The 20214-nt window shown below is 39.5% G+C and overlaps 1 protein-coding gene across 1 annotated transcript in view; it reads left to right on the forward strand.

The window, feature by feature from the left end:
• Positions 1-14130, forward strand: part of LOC142251359 (gamma-aminobutyric acid receptor subunit beta-4-like) — a 327605-nt gene extending 313475 nt beyond the window's left edge. The window contains exon 9 of the mRNA XM_075324070.1: positions 1730-14130. Coding sequence (XP_075180185.1) covers positions 1730-2098 — 369 coding nt within the window. The 3' untranslated portion in view covers positions 2099-14130. The remainder of the gene's footprint in view (positions 1-1729) is intronic.
• The last annotated feature ends 6084 nt before the right edge of the window (positions 14131-20214 follow it).

Genomic DNA, 20214 nt, shown 5'->3' on the forward strand with positions numbered 1-20214 from the left:
ATATGTCTTATATTCTAGGTTCTTCAAAGTAGCCACCTTTTGCTTTGATTACTGCTTTGCACACTCTTGGCATTCTCTTGATGAGCTTCAAGAGGTAGTCACCGGAAATGCTCTTCCCACAGTCTTGAAGGAGCTCCTAGAGATGCTTAGCACTTGTTGGCCCTTTTACCTTCACTCTGCAGTCCAGCTCACTCCAAACCATCTCGATTGGGTTCAGGTCTGGTGACTGTGGAGGCCAGGTCATCTGGTGTAGCACCCCATCACTCTCCTTCTTAGTCAAATAGCTCTTGCACAGCCTGGAGGTGTGTTTGGGGTCATTGTCCTGTTGAAAAATAAATGATGGTCTAACTAAACGGAAACCGGATGGAATAGCATGCCGCTGCAAGATGCTGTGGTAGACATGCTGATTCAGTATGCCTTAAATTTTGAATAAATCCCCAACAGTGTCACCAGTAAAGCACCCCCACAACATCACACCTCCTCCTCCATGCTTCAAGATGGGAACCAGGCATGTAGAATCCATCGTTCACCTTTTCTGCGTCACACGACACGGTGGTTGAATCCAAAGATCTCAAATTTGGACTCATCAGACCAAAGCACAGATTTCCACTTGTCTAATGTCCATTCCTTTTGTTCTTTACCCCCAAACAAGTCTCTTCTACTTGTTGCCTGTCCTTAGCAGTGGTTTCCTAGCAGCTATTTTACCATGAAGGCCTGCTGCACAAAGTCTCCTCTTAATAGTTGTTCTAGAGATGTGTCTGCTGCTAGAACTCTGTGTGGCATGGACCTGGTCTCTAATCTGAGCTGCTGTTAACCTGCGATTTCTGAGGCTGGTGACTCAGATAAACTTATCCTCTGCAGCAGAGGTGACTCTTGGTCTTCCTTTCCTGGGGCGGTCCTCTTGTGAGCCAGTTTCTTTGTAGCGTTTGATGGTTTTTGCCACTGCACTTGGGCACACTTTCAAACTTTTCCCAATTTTTCTGACTGACTGACCTTCATTTCTTAAAGTTATGATGGCCACTCGTTTTTCTTTACTTAGCTGCTTTTTTCTTGCCATTATACAAATTCTAACAGTCTATTCAGTAGGACTATCAGCTGTGTATCCACCAGACTTCTGCACAACACAACTGATGGTCCCAACTCCATTTATAAGGCAAGAAATCCCACGTATTAAACCTGACAGGACACAGCTGTGAAGTGAAAACCATTTTTGGTGACTACCTCTTGAAGCTCATCAAGAGAATGCCAAGAGTGTGCAAAGCAGTAATCAAAGCAAAAGGTGGCTACTTTGAAGAACCTAGAATATAAGACATATTTTCAGTTGTTTCACAATTTTGTTAAGTATTTCATTCCACATGTGGTTAATTCATAGTATTGATGCCTTCAATGTGAATCTACAATTTTCAGAGTCATGAAAATAAAGAAATCTCTTTGAATGAGAAGGTGTGTCCAAACATTTTGTCTGTACTGTATATACAGTATATATGTCATCTTCATAGATTTATATTGTAAGACAATGATTCTAAAAACAAGCACTTTTACTTGTTCTTCATGGAATCTACAGTTTATCTTGAGACATTAAATTTTGATATTTAATAAAGTGAGGTATTGGTCCATATTTTGGCCAAAATACGTAAGCTCATAACCCAGCTCCAAGGGTCCCCACATAAGAGTGACCTTTACATTTTATTTTTTGTCAACATTAATAATATATATTTCTCTATCTTAGGTTGATCCTTATGGAAACATTCTTCTCAGCACCCTTAACATGAGCAGTGAGTTGATGTCGGCCGAGATGGGAAGTAGCATCGGTGATTCCCGGAACTCCGTCCTGTCATATGACAACTCAGGGATCCAGTTCCGGAAACAGCTGACTTCAAGAGGGGACAGTTTTGGCCACACTCCCCTGGAGCGTCATGTTCCACTTACAGCCACTCGTGGACGTGCCAACTGCCGCCTTCGGCGACGTTCTTCTAAGTTAAAGCTTAAGATTCCAGACCTTACAGATGTCAGTACCATCGACAAATGGTCCAGAATCATTTTCCCCATCACTTTTGGATTTTTTAACTTGGTTTACTGGATGTACTATGTCAACTGAAGCATCTCCATTACCTTTTACCCTAAGCTGTGCACACCCTTCCTTCCACAGGACACAAGCTTCACCTAAGTCTCTCACCCCCTCTTGCTTCAAAGTTTGATGTTTGGCCCAGAGAAAGAAGCTGAAGCTAAAGCTTTCGAAGAGGGGGAAGGAGAATTGCACTTTTTGTCACACATTTTTTTCACTAAATTTCTTATTTTATTTTTTTTCTTTTGCCTGGAAATTGATTATGGCTGGGTACTGTGGGTCATTTTGGATGTTATAAATGAAGAAACCTTTTTTTCTTGAGACTTAGCTAATTAAGGTAACAATGAAACATTTCTACTGTAAGACATCTCCAACAAGGGGAATGTGAAGGTAGTACAGGGTTAGAATGAGAGTGCCAGTAATTGTTTTCTCTCTTATGCAGTTTTAACTTAATTTTTGCTATATATTGTGAGGCTATAAAGGCACAGAAAAGTTTGTACAATGCATGCAGACAACAACTCTGTAGAGCAGAATATCTCCAATTGCTAACTTGAGCTGCACCTAACTGCTCTTATTGAGCACTTTGGCTAAATACATATTTAGGAATGGTTTCGGGAAAAAAAAAGCCAAAACACATTTTTGTTTTTTTGTTAAAAAAAAAAGAAAAAAAGAAAAAAAAAAAGAATGGTAAATCTAAACAGTAAATGGTTCTGGACTATAGCACTGTCATAAAAAGGAATGATGAAGAAGAAGAAAAATACTAAAGTTAATATATTGCACATTTTAATTCACTGTTTACAGTTCATGAGTCAAGAAATTAGGAAGGTATCCAATTAAATGTGCAAGTCACTATTAAAAGAAATGATCAAAAAAACCTAAATGAACCCATACTACATCAGATTAAAGTCTTACTTTACATTAAGTTGTAATTGGACATCTATCAGATGGACCTGTGCGCCAACAATGATGGTTGGACATCTATCAGGTAGACCTGTGCGCCAACAGTGATGCTTGGACATCTATCAGATGGACCTGTGCGCCAACGATGATGCTCGGACATCTATCAGATGGACCTGTGCGCCAAAGATGATGCTCGGACATCTATCAGATGGACCTGTGCACCAACAATGATAGTTGGACATCTATCAGATGGACCTGTGCGCCAACAATGATGCTTGGACATCTATCAGATGAATCTCTGCGCCAACAATGATGCTTGGACATCTATCAGATGGACCTGTGCGCCAACCATGTTACTTGGACATCTATCAGATGGACCTGTGCGCCAACAATAATGCTCAGACATCTATCAGATGGACCGGGGCACCAAAGATGATGCTCAGACATCTATTAGATGAACCTGTGCGCCAATAATGATGTGTGGACATCTATCAGATATACCTGTGCGCCAACCATGATGCTCGGACATCTATCAGATGGACTTGTCCACCAACAATGATGCTTGCACATCTATCAGATGGACCCGTGCACCGACTATGATGCTCGGATATCTATCAGATGGACCTGTGCGCCAACGATGATGCCTAATTGTTAAGCGAGTTCTGGACATGTTGTGAAAACTCCCTGCCAAAAATATAAGTGTTGTATAGTGTTGTGTGAATTCTGAACAGTAAAATAATGACCATATTCATGTTTTAATGTGCACAGGAGACCATAGGCCCGCGACACACATGCCTGTTTCCCCAAAAAACAAAAATGGCTGTAACATGTACTAAGAATATTGGTTGGTTTCTATGCTAAACGACCCCTGATTTCTCTAGAATTCAATTACTAGTTAGGTATGTTTGAATATATACTAAAATACACACAAATGAAGTGCCAAGTGACAAATATACTGGGGGCCATTTATTAAATCTATGCCAGTAATGTGATGCAAAAAAACAAAAATGTTGGATAAAAGGTGCAACAGATTTGTTATTGTACATATGTTTATTCTCTATTTTGCAATTGATGCGCCTTTAAAAAGCTTCTCGTTGAAAAAGGGGGCATGGCTTCTCAGGACGCATGGCTTTGGAGCGTTTGTCAAAAAAATGGATGACTCACAGATGTCATCACCAATAGCTTGAAGGTTTTGTATTGGAACGTTTGAGATATGGGACATTTCTATACATGTTATGGCAGATAGAGGCCTCTTTCTGCTTCTGCATTGCCCAGTTTTAATAAATGACCCCCAGTGGCTCAGGGACATGAGCAGTGCCAAAACTACTGAGGAAATAGAACTTTTATAAATAGTATTAAAACTGTGAGGCTATCCCTCCACATAGCACTGTCTCAAGAAGTTACAATAAGGAGCCATGCCTAAAAAACTTGAATGTTAGTGGTATATTATACTAGAGTATTTCATATCGATCAGTTTTTCATAGGTAAGGATGGAAGATATGCTCACGAAGCTTTCAAAAATCACGTAGGGGGTCTTTGCATAAAGGTGAAACTAGGTCTATTGTGGGGGCAAAACTAATCGTGCTATATCAAAAAAACAGATTTTTTTGTGGAACTTATTTTTTTGTCACATGGAGCAAAGATTCTTTTTCGAATCACCTACGAGGGGCAAAAAGAAAATATTTTGTCACGAAACAAGTAAACTACAACTTATGTATTATTCCTACTCTCGTAGACTTTCTCTGCGGAAGCAGTTGTTTTACGTTTCCCACCGGTCGAATTCTGGTTTTAATATTTTCACAATTATTTTACATTGAAATACCCAGTGAAGTGAGACATAACGCCTCTAACGAGTCAGTTTTCTAGAAAAGCTGACAAAAGTATCACGGTGGTTCGGAAACATCCCCGAGAGGTGATACACATTTTTCTATCGAAGACTGTAGAAGATATTCTTCAAAGAGTACGATTATCTTGGTACTTCTACATGCTGCACTAAAACACAAACTAATTATATTAAACAGCTTCTCCCATGATGAGTTGGTTTTTGCTCCAAATGCATAATGTTTGCTTGCCCATTTTAGTAAATCTTGTTTATGTCTATGGCTTTGCACCCATTTTTGCATCAAGAGTGCTGCTTTTATTTTTCCTATCTAGCTAGCTATCCATCTATCTAACTATCCATCAATATAGCAATCCATCAATCTAGTTATCCAGCAATCAATCTAGCTATCCATCAATCTATCCATGAATCTATATAGCTATCCACCAATCTAGCTATCCCTCAATCTATCTATCTATCTATCTATCTATCTATCCATCAATCAATCAATCTAGCTATCCATCAATCTATCCATCAGTCTAGCTATCCACCAATCTAGCTATCCATCAATCTAGCTATCCATCAATCTATCCATCAATCTATCTAGCTATCCACCAATCTAGCTGTACATCAATCTACCTATCCATCTGTCTATCTAGCTATCCATCAATCTAGCTAGCCATCTGTCTATCTAGCTATCCATCAATCTATCCATCAGTCTAGCTATCCACCAATCTAGCTATCCATCAATCTAGCTATCCATCAATCTATCCATCAATCTATCTAGCTATCCACCAATCTAGCTGTACATCAATCTACCTATCCATCTGTCTATCTAGCTATCCATCAATCTACCTATCCATCTGTCAATCTAGCTATCCATCAATCTATCTAGCTATCCACCAATCTAGCTGTCCATCAATCTACCTATCTATCTATCCATCAGTCTATCTATCACCTATCTAGCTAGCTATCCATCAATCTACCTATCCATATGTCTGTCTAGCTACCCATCAGTCTAGTTATTCATCATTCTAGCTAGCTATCCATCAATCTATCTATCCATGAATCAATCTAGCTATCCATAAATCTAGCTATCCATCAATCTAGCTATCCATCAATCTATCCATCAATCTATCTAGCTATCAACCAATCTAGCTATCCATCAATCTACCTATCCATCTGTCTATCTAGCTATCCATCAATCTAGCTATCCATCTGTCAATCTAGCTATCCATCAATCTATCTAGCTATCCACCAATCTAGCTGTCCATCAATCTACCTATCCATCTATATAGCTAGCTATCCATCAATCTACCTATCCATCTGTCTATCTAGCTATCCATCAATCTAGTTATCCATCAATCAATCTAGCTATCCAGCAATCTACGTAGCTATCCATCAATCTATCTAGCTATCCACCAATCTAGCTATCCATCAATCTACCTATCCATCTGTCTATCTAGCTATCCATCAATCTAGCTATCCATCTGTCAATCTAGCTATCCATCAATCTATCTATCCATCTATCTAGCTATCAATCAATCTACCTATTCATCTGTCTATCTAGCTATCCATCAATCTAGTTATCCATCAATCAATCTAGCTATTCATCAATCTATCTATCCATGAATCTATCTAGCTATCCATCAATCTAGCTATCCAGCAATCAATCTAGCTATCCATCTGTCATTCTAGCTATCCACCAATCTAGGTATCCATCAATCTACCTATCCATCTGTCTATCTAGCTATCCATCAATCTAGCTATCCATCTGTCTATCTAGCTATCCATCAATCTAGCTATCCATCTGTCATTCTAGCTATCTATCAATCTATCTAGCTATCTACCAATCTAGCTGTCCATCAATCTAGCTATCCATCAATCTAGCTATCCATCGATCTATCCATGAATCTATCATGCTATCCACCAATCTAGCTATCCATCAGTCTCGCTATCCATCAATCTATCCATTAATCTATCTAGCTATACACCAATCTAGCTATCCATCTGTCAATCTAGCTATCCATCAATCTATCTATCCATCTATCTAGCTATCAATCAATCTACCTATCCATCTGTCTATCTAGCTATCCATCAATATAGCTATCAATCAATCTACCTATCCATCTGTCTATCTAGCTATCCACCAATCTAGCTATCAATCAATCTACCTATCCATCTGTCTATCTAACTATCCATCAATCTATCTATCCATCTATCTAGCTATCAATCAATCTACCTATTCATCTGTCTATCTAGCTATCCATCAATCTAGTTATCCATCAATCAATCTAGCTATTCATCAATCTATCTATCCATGAATCTATCTAGCTATCCATCAATCTAGCTATCCAGCAATCAATCTAGCTATCCATCTGTCATTCTAGCTATCCACCAATCTAGGTATCCATCAATCTACCTATCCATCTGTCTATCTAGCTATCCATCAATCTAGCTATCCATCAATCTAGCTATCCATCTGTCATTCTAGCTATCTATCAATCTATCTAGCTATCTACCAATCTAGCTATCCATCAATGTAGCTATCCATCAATCTATCCATGAATCTATCATGCTATCCACCAATCTAGCTATCCATCAGTCTAGCTATCCATCAATCTATCCATTAATCTATCTAGCTATACACCAATCTAGCTATCCATCAATGTACCTATCCATCTATTTATCTAGCTGTCTATCAATCTACCTATCAATCTGTTTATCTATCCATCCATCTATCTATCTATGTATCTATCTATCAATTTCGCTATCTAGAATAGGAAGGAAGAAAATTTGAGTTTGGAGTCATTGAAAATGTTTTATATCATCAAATGTTCTGCAAACGTTTGTATTTAATTATGACTTATTCAGTTACAATCTGGATCTGCATAGTGAACTCCCTACCTGGCTTTTTTATAGTTCTTTCCTTCACTCAGAGTACCCATACTTACCACTCTGCATTTGGAAAGAAACACCTAAATTCCTTGTGGTTTTTCTGAATTTCACTTATTTTCCTATGGTGCTGTAAGGCTGGGTTTCCATACATCAGTTGTGTCTGGTCGGTGGTTTTATGCTGGACACAACTGAAGTCTGATCCAAGGGACTAGTTCTGGTTTCTGTACCATATCGTAGGAAACAAAACAGGATGGCCTTATATACAGCATAGAAACAAGCTCTTACCTTAATTTAGTAGAAGTAAGGGAAGTTTGAGTTTTACATTCAGCATGTGGACAATTTAAACCTTTTCCAATCTCAAAAAGTATTAATTATTTAAATAATACATACATACATAAGGCAGCCCATCGGTAACATTATTCCATACATAGTGTATATGTGAACTCGCACATAAGATCATGAGAATTTGTTTTATTTATTTACTAGAGATGAGAGAATAAATTTGAATGAAAAGAATTGCACTCAAATTTTACAAATATTTAAATTAACCAAAATGTGGATTTTTTGTAATTTTTTTGTAATTTACTTCCATGTCACTGAACGCTATTTTTCTGAGCCATCATAAGCCATCTAAAATCCTTATACTCGCCTCACTGCTCACCTTTTTAGGCCCTCCACTACTCACTACCATCTGTTTGGTTCTCCGCGCATCTTCTCTCCCACTGTTCATGCCGGAATTTTTGAGCATCCTAAACTGTGCTTTTGGTTTTCATAAGGCAGGAAGCCTCTGCACATCTGCGCATGCGCAAAATCCTCCAGGCCTCATGGAAGGCGGGGAATCCAGTGAGAGCAGTAGATCAAAAGATGCAACGAGGATTGGAGGGGCGGCGGTGAGTAAATGAGGGTTCGCAGAGGTAAGCGGTAAGGTGAGCTTAAAGATTTTTTCATATTTTTTTACATATTTCATTTATTATCCTACGAGGCCTGGAGAAACCCCAGAACTTACCGTAATATTGGACATTAAATTTGAGAGGAATAACTTCCCTGTAATTCAAATTTCCCAGGAAAATTGATGTGAAAAGGCAAAATCGAATTTTGCCTGATCTACTCATCTCAGATATCTACTTATAAAAGAGTAAGAATTAGGCAACAAGAACATTAGGCACTACACAGTGTCATTTATATGTTTCAATGAAAAAACTTTTGTTTTTAAAGAAAAACATGGCACAATTACTTTCTTACGTTGGATTATCATAACTGAATTCTCTATGGCCATCAACGTGTACCAGCAGCAAAACAGTTTGTCCTGATGATAAAATGTTATTTACGCACATGAATATGACAAAAGTCAGATATAAGTAAAAAGGGGATATAGTGAATTGTGATTTTTAGTACAAGTTTAAAGAAGATGTCCACTACTTGGACAACTCCTACTCATTCCCTTTGTTTGCCCATAAAAATAAATAAGCCTATACTCACCTCAAATGCGGCTGCGGTTCCAGCGATGTCTGAAGTCGCTTTCCGGAGCCCACATGACATTGTTATGACATGTAAGGAGTACTTTGCACACTACGACATCACAAGCCGATGCTACGATGCCAAGTGCGATAGTCCCTGTCCCTGTCGCAGCATCTATATGTGGTGATAGCTGGTGTAGCGAAAATTATCGCTACGCCAGCTTCACATGCACTCATCATGCCCTGCGACGTCGCTCTGGCCGGTGACCCGCCTCCTTATTAAGGGGGCGAGCCGTGCGGCGTCATAGCGACGTCACAGGCAGGCGGCCAATAGAAGCGGAGGGGCGGAGATGAGCGGGACGTAAACATCCCGCCCACCTCCTTTCTTCCGCATAGCCCACAGGAGCCGCGGTGAAGCAGATAGGAGATGTTCCTCGTTCCTGCGACTTCACGCACAGCGATGTGTGCTGCCGCAGGAATGAGAAACAACATCGGACCGTCGCAGCAAGGTAATTATGGTTTTCGCCGACGCTACACCGATGATACGATTACGATGCTTTTGCGCTCGTTAATTGTATCATCTAGGCTTTAAACACTACGATGTCGAGAGCGACGCAGGAAGTGCGTCACTTTCGACATGACCCCACCGACATCACACCTGCGATGTCATAGTCTGCAAAGTACCCCTAAGCCCCATAACCAATCAGTGTCTTCCATCTGTCTACCCGCCTTCGGACATTTGAGCAGGAAGTCAGAGCAGTGCTCACATCCTGCTCAAATGTCCAAAGGTGGAGAGGAGGAAGCCGGCACTGATTGGTCAAGGGGCTCGAGTGTTCTAAATTAGATCCTTGTTGTGATTTGCTTTGTGTGAATTAGGCAAAAATGGGGGGCAGCCATCATTTTATTGATTTGGAAAAGGGTTAAAGAAATGATATTCACCTTACTACTCACTTGTCGCGCCACTGCAGCTTCCTATCCAGTCTTCCGCTCTTCTTTACTTCTGCATTGCACACAACATCCTTTTCCTACATCTTTACCCTATGCCAGGGTCTTCCGGCACCAAGCAGGCCTCTGATGTCACAATGTCATGATGTGCATTGCCTGAGGCCTAGTGAACATTTCTGGCCCAGTGTGAATAAACAAAAGGCTTGAGGAAGCTACATATCCAATCAGGCAGTGGGCTGCACCGGTGGCACAGGTGAGAGGTGAGTTGAGTATTATTTTATATGGTCTGCAGAGACCTCATATCATAATAAGGAACATTTGATATGCAATGAATAAATTCAATGTAAATTCAATTTCCTGGCCAAATTTCAGGGAACAGATAATTTCAATAGCTATGCCAGATCCATAATAACTAGTCAGTCAACACAGTTTACACACAAGTCTGATCAATACTGTCTTGTATCGAGCACTGGGCTGGAAGGCAAATCGATTGAGTGGCTACCTGACAATGGCCTAACAGGACCATGTTTAGTAAGTTATAAAAATTACTATTCAAGCTGATTTACTGATATGTTTTTTACCTGGCAGCCACCTTTCCTTTATTTTATGTACCCCTTTACAAGCGGAGTAACTTTTATTCATATACTGTTTCTGTCCACATCAATTCCTAGATGTCGTGGATCAAAACAATCAATGCTTATAAACAGGAGAAATACCCCACATGTTCATCTTTTACCAATATTTCTATAGCTTTGAAGACGTTTAAAGGGTTATTGCCAACATTGCATCACATGGTCACAGAGCGCTGAACTCCACTATCTCCGGTTGTCCCATAGACAGTGAATGCAGCAGTGGCATCAAAATCCTAGCAGTTTGGCCTCCAGTGATCCATGAGTTATCACCTATCCAGTGGATAGGTATTGCTTCTTGGAAATAGCCCTTAAAGCATGTACACACATGCATGTGGGAAGGCCTCTCTATCCCTTGTCATACCATGGAGTGAGAGCGTAAATATCCATATGTCATCTAAGAATTTTCTTATGACCTTTGTTAATGACAATAGGCCCCCCTTCTGTTTGTTTACTGTGCATTACATTTATATATTTTCAGCAAAAAAGATTAATTGACCAAATCCACGTTAGATGGCTGTCGATGAACGATGGTTTGATCGATGGTTCATCTGGCAGCTTTCTTGGCTTTCTCTCCTACATATACAGAGGCGTGATCACACAGCCGAGCCTTTCTGTGTTCTTTATGAAAGAGCCTGGTGGCTCACCTAAGGGACTAATAAAGGATCTGCAGTCCAAAATTGAACATGCCAGACCCTCATCGTCCCCATCAATGAATTGCCCGTGATTTCCATGCACAGTTTGTCGAACCTGTCAATACCGGTAATGTTGAGCCACCAATGTGCATGGGGGGGCTTAAACCAATTTCCACGAAACCATAAAATAAGAATGATGGAGAACTGTATTAACCAATCGCAAAGACTCTAAATACTACAAATTAATAGCACATTGAGGAAATTGTTACCTAGATTTTATGTGTCTTTTAAATAGCATTATATTAGTAAATTTCTATAGAAGCATCGAAATCTAAAATCTAATTAAATATATTAAACTCTTGTTTTCATATTGTCCCTTACACTAAAAAATGTCACATACTCAGAACAAAATGACATCTGCGGAATGCCCGGCCCACCATTGTACATGAGCACGGACTATAAACTAAGTAAAATTGCCACGCAATAGTCCTTTGAGACATCTCAGTCCCATGTTTTCACAACTGCATTTGTGCAGATCTTTGTGATGGCAGTATCCTAATGTGCTCAATAGTTTGCAGCACATACTGAGAAGGACAATGCACAGCTTTACAGCTACCTTCACTTTTTAACCACATTTAATTTTCCAGTCCAACATTCAGTACTAATTTATGTCATATTTATTTTATAAACCTGTCATGGCTAAAAAAAACCTAAAATCTTCTGCATTGGTCTAAAGTTAAAAGGAAACTGTACTTTCAACACACGTTGCAGGAATCAATAGTACAGCTGAATATAAGAAACATTTTTATATATCTTTTCAGAGAAATCTGCTTTTTTTTCCCCACTTATCAGCCAATTTTTCTATTCCTCCGTGCCTCCTGACATTGTCATCCACTTTGAAAAATCAGCTGAGCTCTATCTTGCTCAGAAAACAAGGACTGACTGATCACTGTGGTGTCATATAACACAGCCTATTATATGCTATGGATAGAGCAGGGAGAAGAAACAGGCAGCAGGAGAAGACACATAAAGATTATGCTGAGCATAATATTTCTTATGGAAAGAGTAGGGAGAAGAAGCAGGCAGCAGGAGACGGAAAAAATATACTGAGTGTTTTATATGCTATGGGAAAGAGTAGGGAGACGAAAGGGGCAGCAGGAGACACAAAAATATTATACTGAGCATTTTATTTGCTATGGAAAGATTTGGGAGGAGAAATTGGTAGCAGGAAACGCAGATTATGCTGAGCATTATATATGCTAATGAAAGAGTAGGGAGAAGAAACGGGCAGCAGGAGACACAGATAGATTATGCTGCGCATTGTATATGTTATGAGAAAGAGTAGAGAGAAGAAATGGGCAGCAGGAGACACAGGAAGAATATGCTGGGTGTTTTATATGCTATGGAAAGAGTAAGGAGAAGAAACGGGCAGCAGGAGTCACAGAAAGATTATGCTGCACATTTTATATGTTATGGGAAAGAGTAGAGAAAAGAAATGGGCAGCAGGAGACACAGAAATATGCTGAATGTTTTATATGCTATGGAAAGAGTAAGGAGAAGAAACAGGCAGCAGGAGACACAGAAATATTATCCTGAGCATTTTATTTGTTATTGAAAGAGTAGGAAAAAGAAACAGGTAGAAAAAATATACTGAGTATTTTATATGCTATGGGAAAGAGTAGGGAGAAGAAACGGGCAGCAGAAAACACAAAAAGATTATGCTGAGCATTTTATTTGCTCTGGAAAGAGTAGGGAGAAGAAATTGGTAGCAGGAAACACAGATTATGATGAGCGTTTTATATGCTATGGAAGAGTAGGGAGAAGAAATGGGCAGCAGGAGACACAGAAAGATTATGCTGTGCATTTTCTATGGTATGGGAAAATGTAGGGACAAGAAATGAGCAGCAGAAGACACAGAAAGTTTATGCTGAAAATTTTATATGTTATAGAAAGAGAAGAAATGTGCATTCTAACAAGTCTTTACTTGACCCCAGAGCTGATTCACATTCAGCTCAGGACTGTTGTGTAATGTCCTCCATGCTGCTGCTGCTTCTTTCTGTGTACTAAAAAAATGAAGCACAATAATGCCTTTTTGTCTGCTCAGTTGTGCATGGGAGAGATCACAGCAGCCAGTCTACACCCACCAGCTCAGAGTCAACTGCAAATTAAAAGATATAGGCTGCAGATTTAAAAACTGCTGAAAATGCAGGATGCAACTTATATAATGGTCAGAAATAGTGGTGTTTCCCATATTTACACAGGACAGCTTAATCTGTAATGTGACTTGAAAGTACAGTTACTCTTAAAAGGGGGTTTTCTAGCCAGAAGGTAATAAAATACCAAAATAAGACATAATCACCTTACCAATTCATCAATTTTGTCGTTTTACAACCTACTAAACAAACAGGGGAAGCCTTTGAGCTTACGGCATACTGTTTAATGCAGTTTCCCCATAAAAGACATATATGAGCTATCCACCGGACCACTGCACCACGCAGGATAGTGCAATCAGGCCCCTTTCACATAATCACTGGGGTTCAGGTGACCCCCCCCCAATCCTATCAGTTTGGCAATATCCAGAAATATTTGGACAGTGACACAATTTTCGCGAGTTGTGCTCTGCATGCCACCACATTGGATTTGAAATGAAACCTCTACAACAGAATTCAAGTGCAGATTGTATCGTTTAATTTGAATGTTTGAACAAAAATATCTGATAGAAATTGTAGGAATTGTACACATTTCTTTACAAACACTCCACATTTTAGGAGGTCAAAAGTAATTGGACAAATAAACCAAACCCAAACAAAATATTTTTATTTTCAATATTTTGTTGCGAATCCTTTGGAGGCAATCACTGCCTTAAGTCTGGAACCCATGGACATCACCAAACGCTGGGTTTCCTCCTTCTTAATGCTTTGCCAGGCCTTTACAGCCGCAGCCTTCAGGTCTTGCTTGTTTGTGGGTCTTTCTGTCTTAAGTCTGGATTTGAGCAAGTGAAATGCATGCTCAATTGGGTTAAGATCTGGTGATTGACTTGGCCATTGCAGAATGTTCCACTTTTTTGCACTCATGAACTCCTGGGTAGCTTTGGCTGTATGCTTGGGGTCATTGTCCATCTGTACTATGAAGCGCCGTCCGATCAACTTTGCGGCATTTGGCTGAATCTGGGCTGAAAGTATATCCCGGTACACTTCAGAATTCATCCGGCTACTGTTGTCTGCTGTTATGTCATCAATAAACACAAGTGACCCAGTGCCATTGAAAGCCATGCATGCCCATGCCATCACGTTGCCTCCACCATGTTTTACAGAGGATGTGGTGTGCCTTGGATCATGTGCCGTTCCCTTTCTTCTCCAAACTTTTTTCTTCCCATCATTCTGGTACAGGTTGATCTTTGTCTCATCTGTCCATAGAATACTTTTCCAGAACTGAGCTGGCTTCATGAGGTATTTTTCAGCAAATTTAACTCTGGCCTGTCTATTTTTGGAATTGATGAATGGTTTGCATCTAGATGTGAACCCTTTGTATTTACTTTCATGGAGTCTTCTCTTTACTGTTGACTTAGAGACAGATACACCTACTTCAATGAGAGTGTTCTGGACTTCAGTTGATGTTGTGAACGGGTTCTTCTTCACCAAAGAAAGTATGCGGCGATCATCCACCACTGTTGTCATCCGTGGACGCGCAGGCCTTTTTGAGTTCCCAAGCTCACCAGTCAATTCCTTTTTTCTCAGAATGTACCCGACTGTTGATTTTGCTACTCCAAGCATGTCTGCTATCTCTCTGATGGATTTTTTCTTTTTTTTCAGCCTCAGGATGTTCTGCTTCACCTCAATTGAGAGTTCCTTAGACCGCATGTTGTCTGGTCACAGCAACAGCTTCCAAATGCAAAACCACACACCTGTAATCAACCCCAGACCTTTTAACTACTTCATTGATTACAGGTTAACGAGGGAGACGCCTTCAGAGTTAATTGCAGCCCTTAGAGTCCCTTGTCCAATTACTTTTGGTCCCTTGAAAAAGAGGAGGCTATGCATTACAGAGCTATGATTCCTAAACCCTTTCTCCGATTTGGATGTGAAAACTCTCATATTGCAGCTGGGAGTGTGCACTTTCAGCCTATATTATATATATAATTGTATTTCTGAACATGTTTTTGTAAACAGCTAAAATAACAAAACTTGTGTCACTGTCCAAATATTTCTGGCCCTGACTGTATAATGAGATAGAGTGATGTAAATGTTGTTCCTTGTAAGAAAAGCACATATTTAAAAGCACATTAAATGGTAATAAGTTTTAAAGACCTAGCTTTTGATTATTTGGGCTGACGTGATGTCATCTGTGTGACACAAGGCAATGAAGACGTTGTAAGAGCACTAGCTAATCAAAAGCAGCATCGGGAATTCTGAAAAGTAAGAGATTCATGAGCTTCCCATCCAGCACCCAGAGACTAATGACCTGGCCAATGGACTGGAGTCCCACAAATCAATATGCCCATCTCTAGTGATTGGGAGAGTAGCTATAACTAGTGTCAAACTTTGGTGGCAAGGGCCCACTAGTATTATTGACTTTGAAGGCCAACTTTTTGGTCACTTCTACATCATAATAAATAGGTCAACTTGTTACATGAATTATAAGCTGCTTTTGTATTTACATAGTGAATCAGTTTATTCTGTCGACTACTGCTTGTGCAAATGGTCCCCCGGGAAATTCACCAGTTCTCCGGTGGACCTGTCCAAGCCTGGCCTTAACATTCTTACGTGCAGCTGCTCTTGGCATTGAAAGCTTTCCAATTCCTCCCTTCTTCGTCGAGTAATGGCTGTAGCATCCATTCAAGAGATTGATTTAATGCTATCCTTTTCTAGTTATTGCACGCTTTACCTTTGCTTTTTAAAAATCTGTCATTTTTTATTTGTTACTGAGGCTGTAAAAGCCACAAACAAATTGCCTATTTTTGGATTATAGTAGAATTTTTGAACCAAGGTCAGATATCCTGTAGCTTTTTACTTTTTGTCTTTTCCTTACTTGAGCCTGGCATTAGTTTTTCACAAGTTTATCGCAAGTATGCAAATATGGGTGTTCTCCATACTAATTCTGTTTTATTCAACGATGATGAAGGTTTTAGGCTAACAATTCATTTGTACTGCTGCATATATTCATTTGCTGTTAGTGTTTTTATACAACATTATGCAAAATAAGGTGATACACCAAACTCAACTTTTGGCAGATTCCAAGTGGCAGAAAGTTGTTGTGCCATGTACTAGTGCCTAATGTTTCAGGGTTCCTCTGGTATACATGTACAGGATTCAAGTTAAGCAATCCTTTAGGAGAATATTTTCACTCTTTTCCATTGACTGTGTGTGCTATTGTAGCTCACCTTTACTAAAGTGAACAACTGGGAGCTGCGATAACAACCCAACGCATGGACAAGACGGAAATAAGCAGACCCTGAATGACCCTGACAGTGCATTTCTGGTAGTGATCTCCTTCGTGCTCGTGTTGTTCCCTCTAGTGCCATAGCATACTGCTCAGGACATGAATATCTGTAGTGCAGGAACCACCGAGTGGACTGGAACACCAAGAAACTAATGGGTTTTAGAATAACCAATCAGTTGACTTGAACATTGAATAATACAATTCCAAGGTTTTGATTCAGTTTTCAGAGTCAAAGTCCCAAGTGGGTCAAAACAAAGGGAGTTTTAAAAAAGACTACTACATTTCCTCTTTTGTGCCCAATTCTGATTTTGGCACTAAAACTGTAGCAAGGTTTAGATGAAACCTTATCATGTTAGACATTAGAAGTTGTAATTGGAAATGTACCCAACCAGGGTTTATCGTTAAAGGAACCTGTCAGATAGTTCTTGCTGCCCAAACCGTGGACAACCAGAATCAAAATCAGGCTGCATGATTGCAGCCAGGTATTTTGTTCCTTTCAGAAAAATATAGTTTGAAGACCCAACCAGGAACCATTTGGAAAGACTAGACTAGTCCAGTGCTGTCCCCAGCTGGCTTCTCCCCGCTCCAGGAGATTGACAGGACTCTCTCACATGGGAGAGACCTGTCAGTCAACTACATTGTTACAAAAAGATTCTGGGCAGGGACCATATCAGACTTGCTCGGTCTCTCCAGATAGTCCATGGTGAGCTCTTCAAACTGTTTTCACTGAGAGGCTGGAGAGTTTTTAAAGAAAAACTTACCTGGCCAGCCAGACTCATGCGTGGTTTGGGCAACATCAGTCAAATGTCAGGTCCTCATTAACAATTTTCAGAATTGGAGATGTATATAGACATGAGAATCCCGAAATATGACTGGATTTTTAGATTAGAGACTTCTAAGACTACAGATTTGTATGAGGTAAACTAAATCTTGATAAAATTACAAATTTGTGTTCAATTTTTTACTTTTTCTGTTAAAATAGGCATGCTTGGAAACCATTGCGTCATTTCGTAATACCTATAGTTGCTTTCATCCGAATATAGTTTAATTTAACACACAAATTAATCTATAACTTCAGAAAAAAACTTGTTCTCTCCAAACCAAAACAAAATAGTCTCTAAAATGAACAGAAAATTTCAGTTTTCAGAAGAAAAACTTGTTTAGGTATAGTCATTCAAGTTTTTTTCATTAGGGAATACACTTTGATTGACTATCTTTTGGCCAACCCTGTTCGGGAAACTAAATGACCAGTAGAACGTGGAACGGCAGCACTTCAGTGGACAATACCGCCCTTGTAAATTTGGGCACAGTGGTCAGGACTTGTGGTGTCTTGTACTGCACATAAGCCCAATTAAAGTGAACAGGACTGAGCTTTAATAATAGGCCGTTCCTTATGTATGAATTTGCTGGTGTAAACATACGTTCTGTTGACCTGCGAGGTTCCCATGGATGGATTTCTCCCACTGATCATAATTTGATGAACTATTTAAAGGGTCACTGGACTTTTCTACTAAACATAGAATATATTGGGAAGTGATTCACATTCACATGTGGGCTGACTTTACAATCTCATCCTGAATGAGTAGGTCAATGTTTATTAAAGCATCAACTTACTATAAAGCACCAAGTAGGACTCTTCAATTTAGTGAAGGAATCCTGTTGGCCGTGCTGCGCTACTTTTCTGTCTTTTTTATGTCAATGACCTATACCACTGTAATATGTTTACATAATTAATTGTATTTGCTGGTCATGTCTACGACAATCCTTTTTGGCTATCTTCACATTTTAAAAAATATTGATTGTTCATTGATCGATCTTTAGAAAGTTCTAACTGTTATGCAAAAATCAAAAGTGCAGGAAAAAAAATAATTTTGAAGACCATGGGGGGGGGAGGGGTCGGTGTTTAACAGGTAAACTGATGGCATATATTACTTTCTATAGAATTCTGGAAAATCTCACTTATTGAGAGTTAGAAAAACATGGCTGCCAAATTCCGCTAACTACTCCCCACCTGTCTATTCTCTTCAATGAAGAACAGGCATGGCACCGCTACCGGAAGCAGGCAGCTGTGTGTTTGTAATCCTGGACAACACTTTTCAGGTCTATAAAATAATTTTTGGATTTGTATCTTTGTTTCCTAATTCAAGCACATGCCTACGTGATAATGAATTTACATTACTAACCTGTGAATATTTGTATTGCTTACATGGCTTATAATTGACTTTAGACTTTAGCCTCTATATATTCCCTTAGATATTTGTTTGTGGAGAGTACAAAAAAAATTAAATGGAATCATCCATAATGTTTACCACTGAGCATGTACCTCCTGTTATTTAGAAAATCAAATACAGTTTATAGACTGCACTATAATTGTTTTTTTTTAAATAACGTTTGCACCATTATAGTGCATTAAATCATTTAAAGGTACACTGTGAAGGATAGTGCTCTTAATCATGTTACAATTTAAAGGGAGCCTCTAAACCATGGAAAACGCTATTAACCTTCAGATAAATAGTGCTACAATGCTGACTGGCTCACCGGCTTACTGAACGTGCGGCTACTGTGGCAAAAATGAAGATATTTCCTCACAGGAGCCGCCGGCTTTCAGTCATCTGTCACAGCACAGTTCACTCTATTGTGAGTAGTGGCTACATGTCTAAAAACTTTGATTGACAGCTAACTCTGTGCAGATGCACTGCACCGTGAGCCAAAAGTCAAACCACTGAGGCATGTTTACAGATGTGAGCAGTGTTATGAGAAGCAACAGTAGCTGCTTTGTGAGCACCTCCATGACTGAAAGCCAGCGGCTCCTGGGAAGAATTAAGTCCAGTTTCTTCCTGAAGTCGCACTTTCAGTAATGCAGCCAGGCAGCATTGTAATACTGTTTACCTGCAAATGAACTCTATATCTCCAGGTAAATAGTATTTTCCAAGCTGACAGGTTTACTTTAATTAGAACTGTTTTCATTAAAGTAAATGCTAATCCTTGACCCCATTTTTTTATCTAAAAGGTGACAAATTTTAACTTTTGGGCAGTCAGAGATCTTTAAAGTGTGCCTCCAATTATCCTAAAAAACAAGTATATCACAGGACAGTGTTCAATATTCATTTCATCATTGACTTTGCTCCTAGTAGTAGCATGATCAGGCTGCAGTCCCGGAAGTCTTCTAGGTTTTGCCTCCGTTAGGTTAGCCAGCACTGTAAACTGTAATGTGGTTCTATAGCACTGGCTTCTCTACTAGAGACTGAAACCAAAAAGAGAGTGTGGACTTTGGCCATTTCATGTTACTATTCAGAGCAAAATTGGTAATATAAGTGATCGAAAGAAGGATTATTGTCTATAAACCTGCACTATAATTGTTTTTTCTATAATCGGTGGTATATTATAAATGATAGCATTTACCAGTAGGTTAAGAGCCACTAGCTGG

Source organism: Anomaloglossus baeobatrachus, chromosome 9 (assembly GCF_048569485.1).
Source record: "Anomaloglossus baeobatrachus isolate aAnoBae1 chromosome 9, aAnoBae1.hap1, whole genome shotgun sequence".
In the NCBI taxonomy this organism is placed as follows: domain Eukaryota; kingdom Metazoa; phylum Chordata; class Amphibia; order Anura; family Aromobatidae; genus Anomaloglossus; species Anomaloglossus baeobatrachus.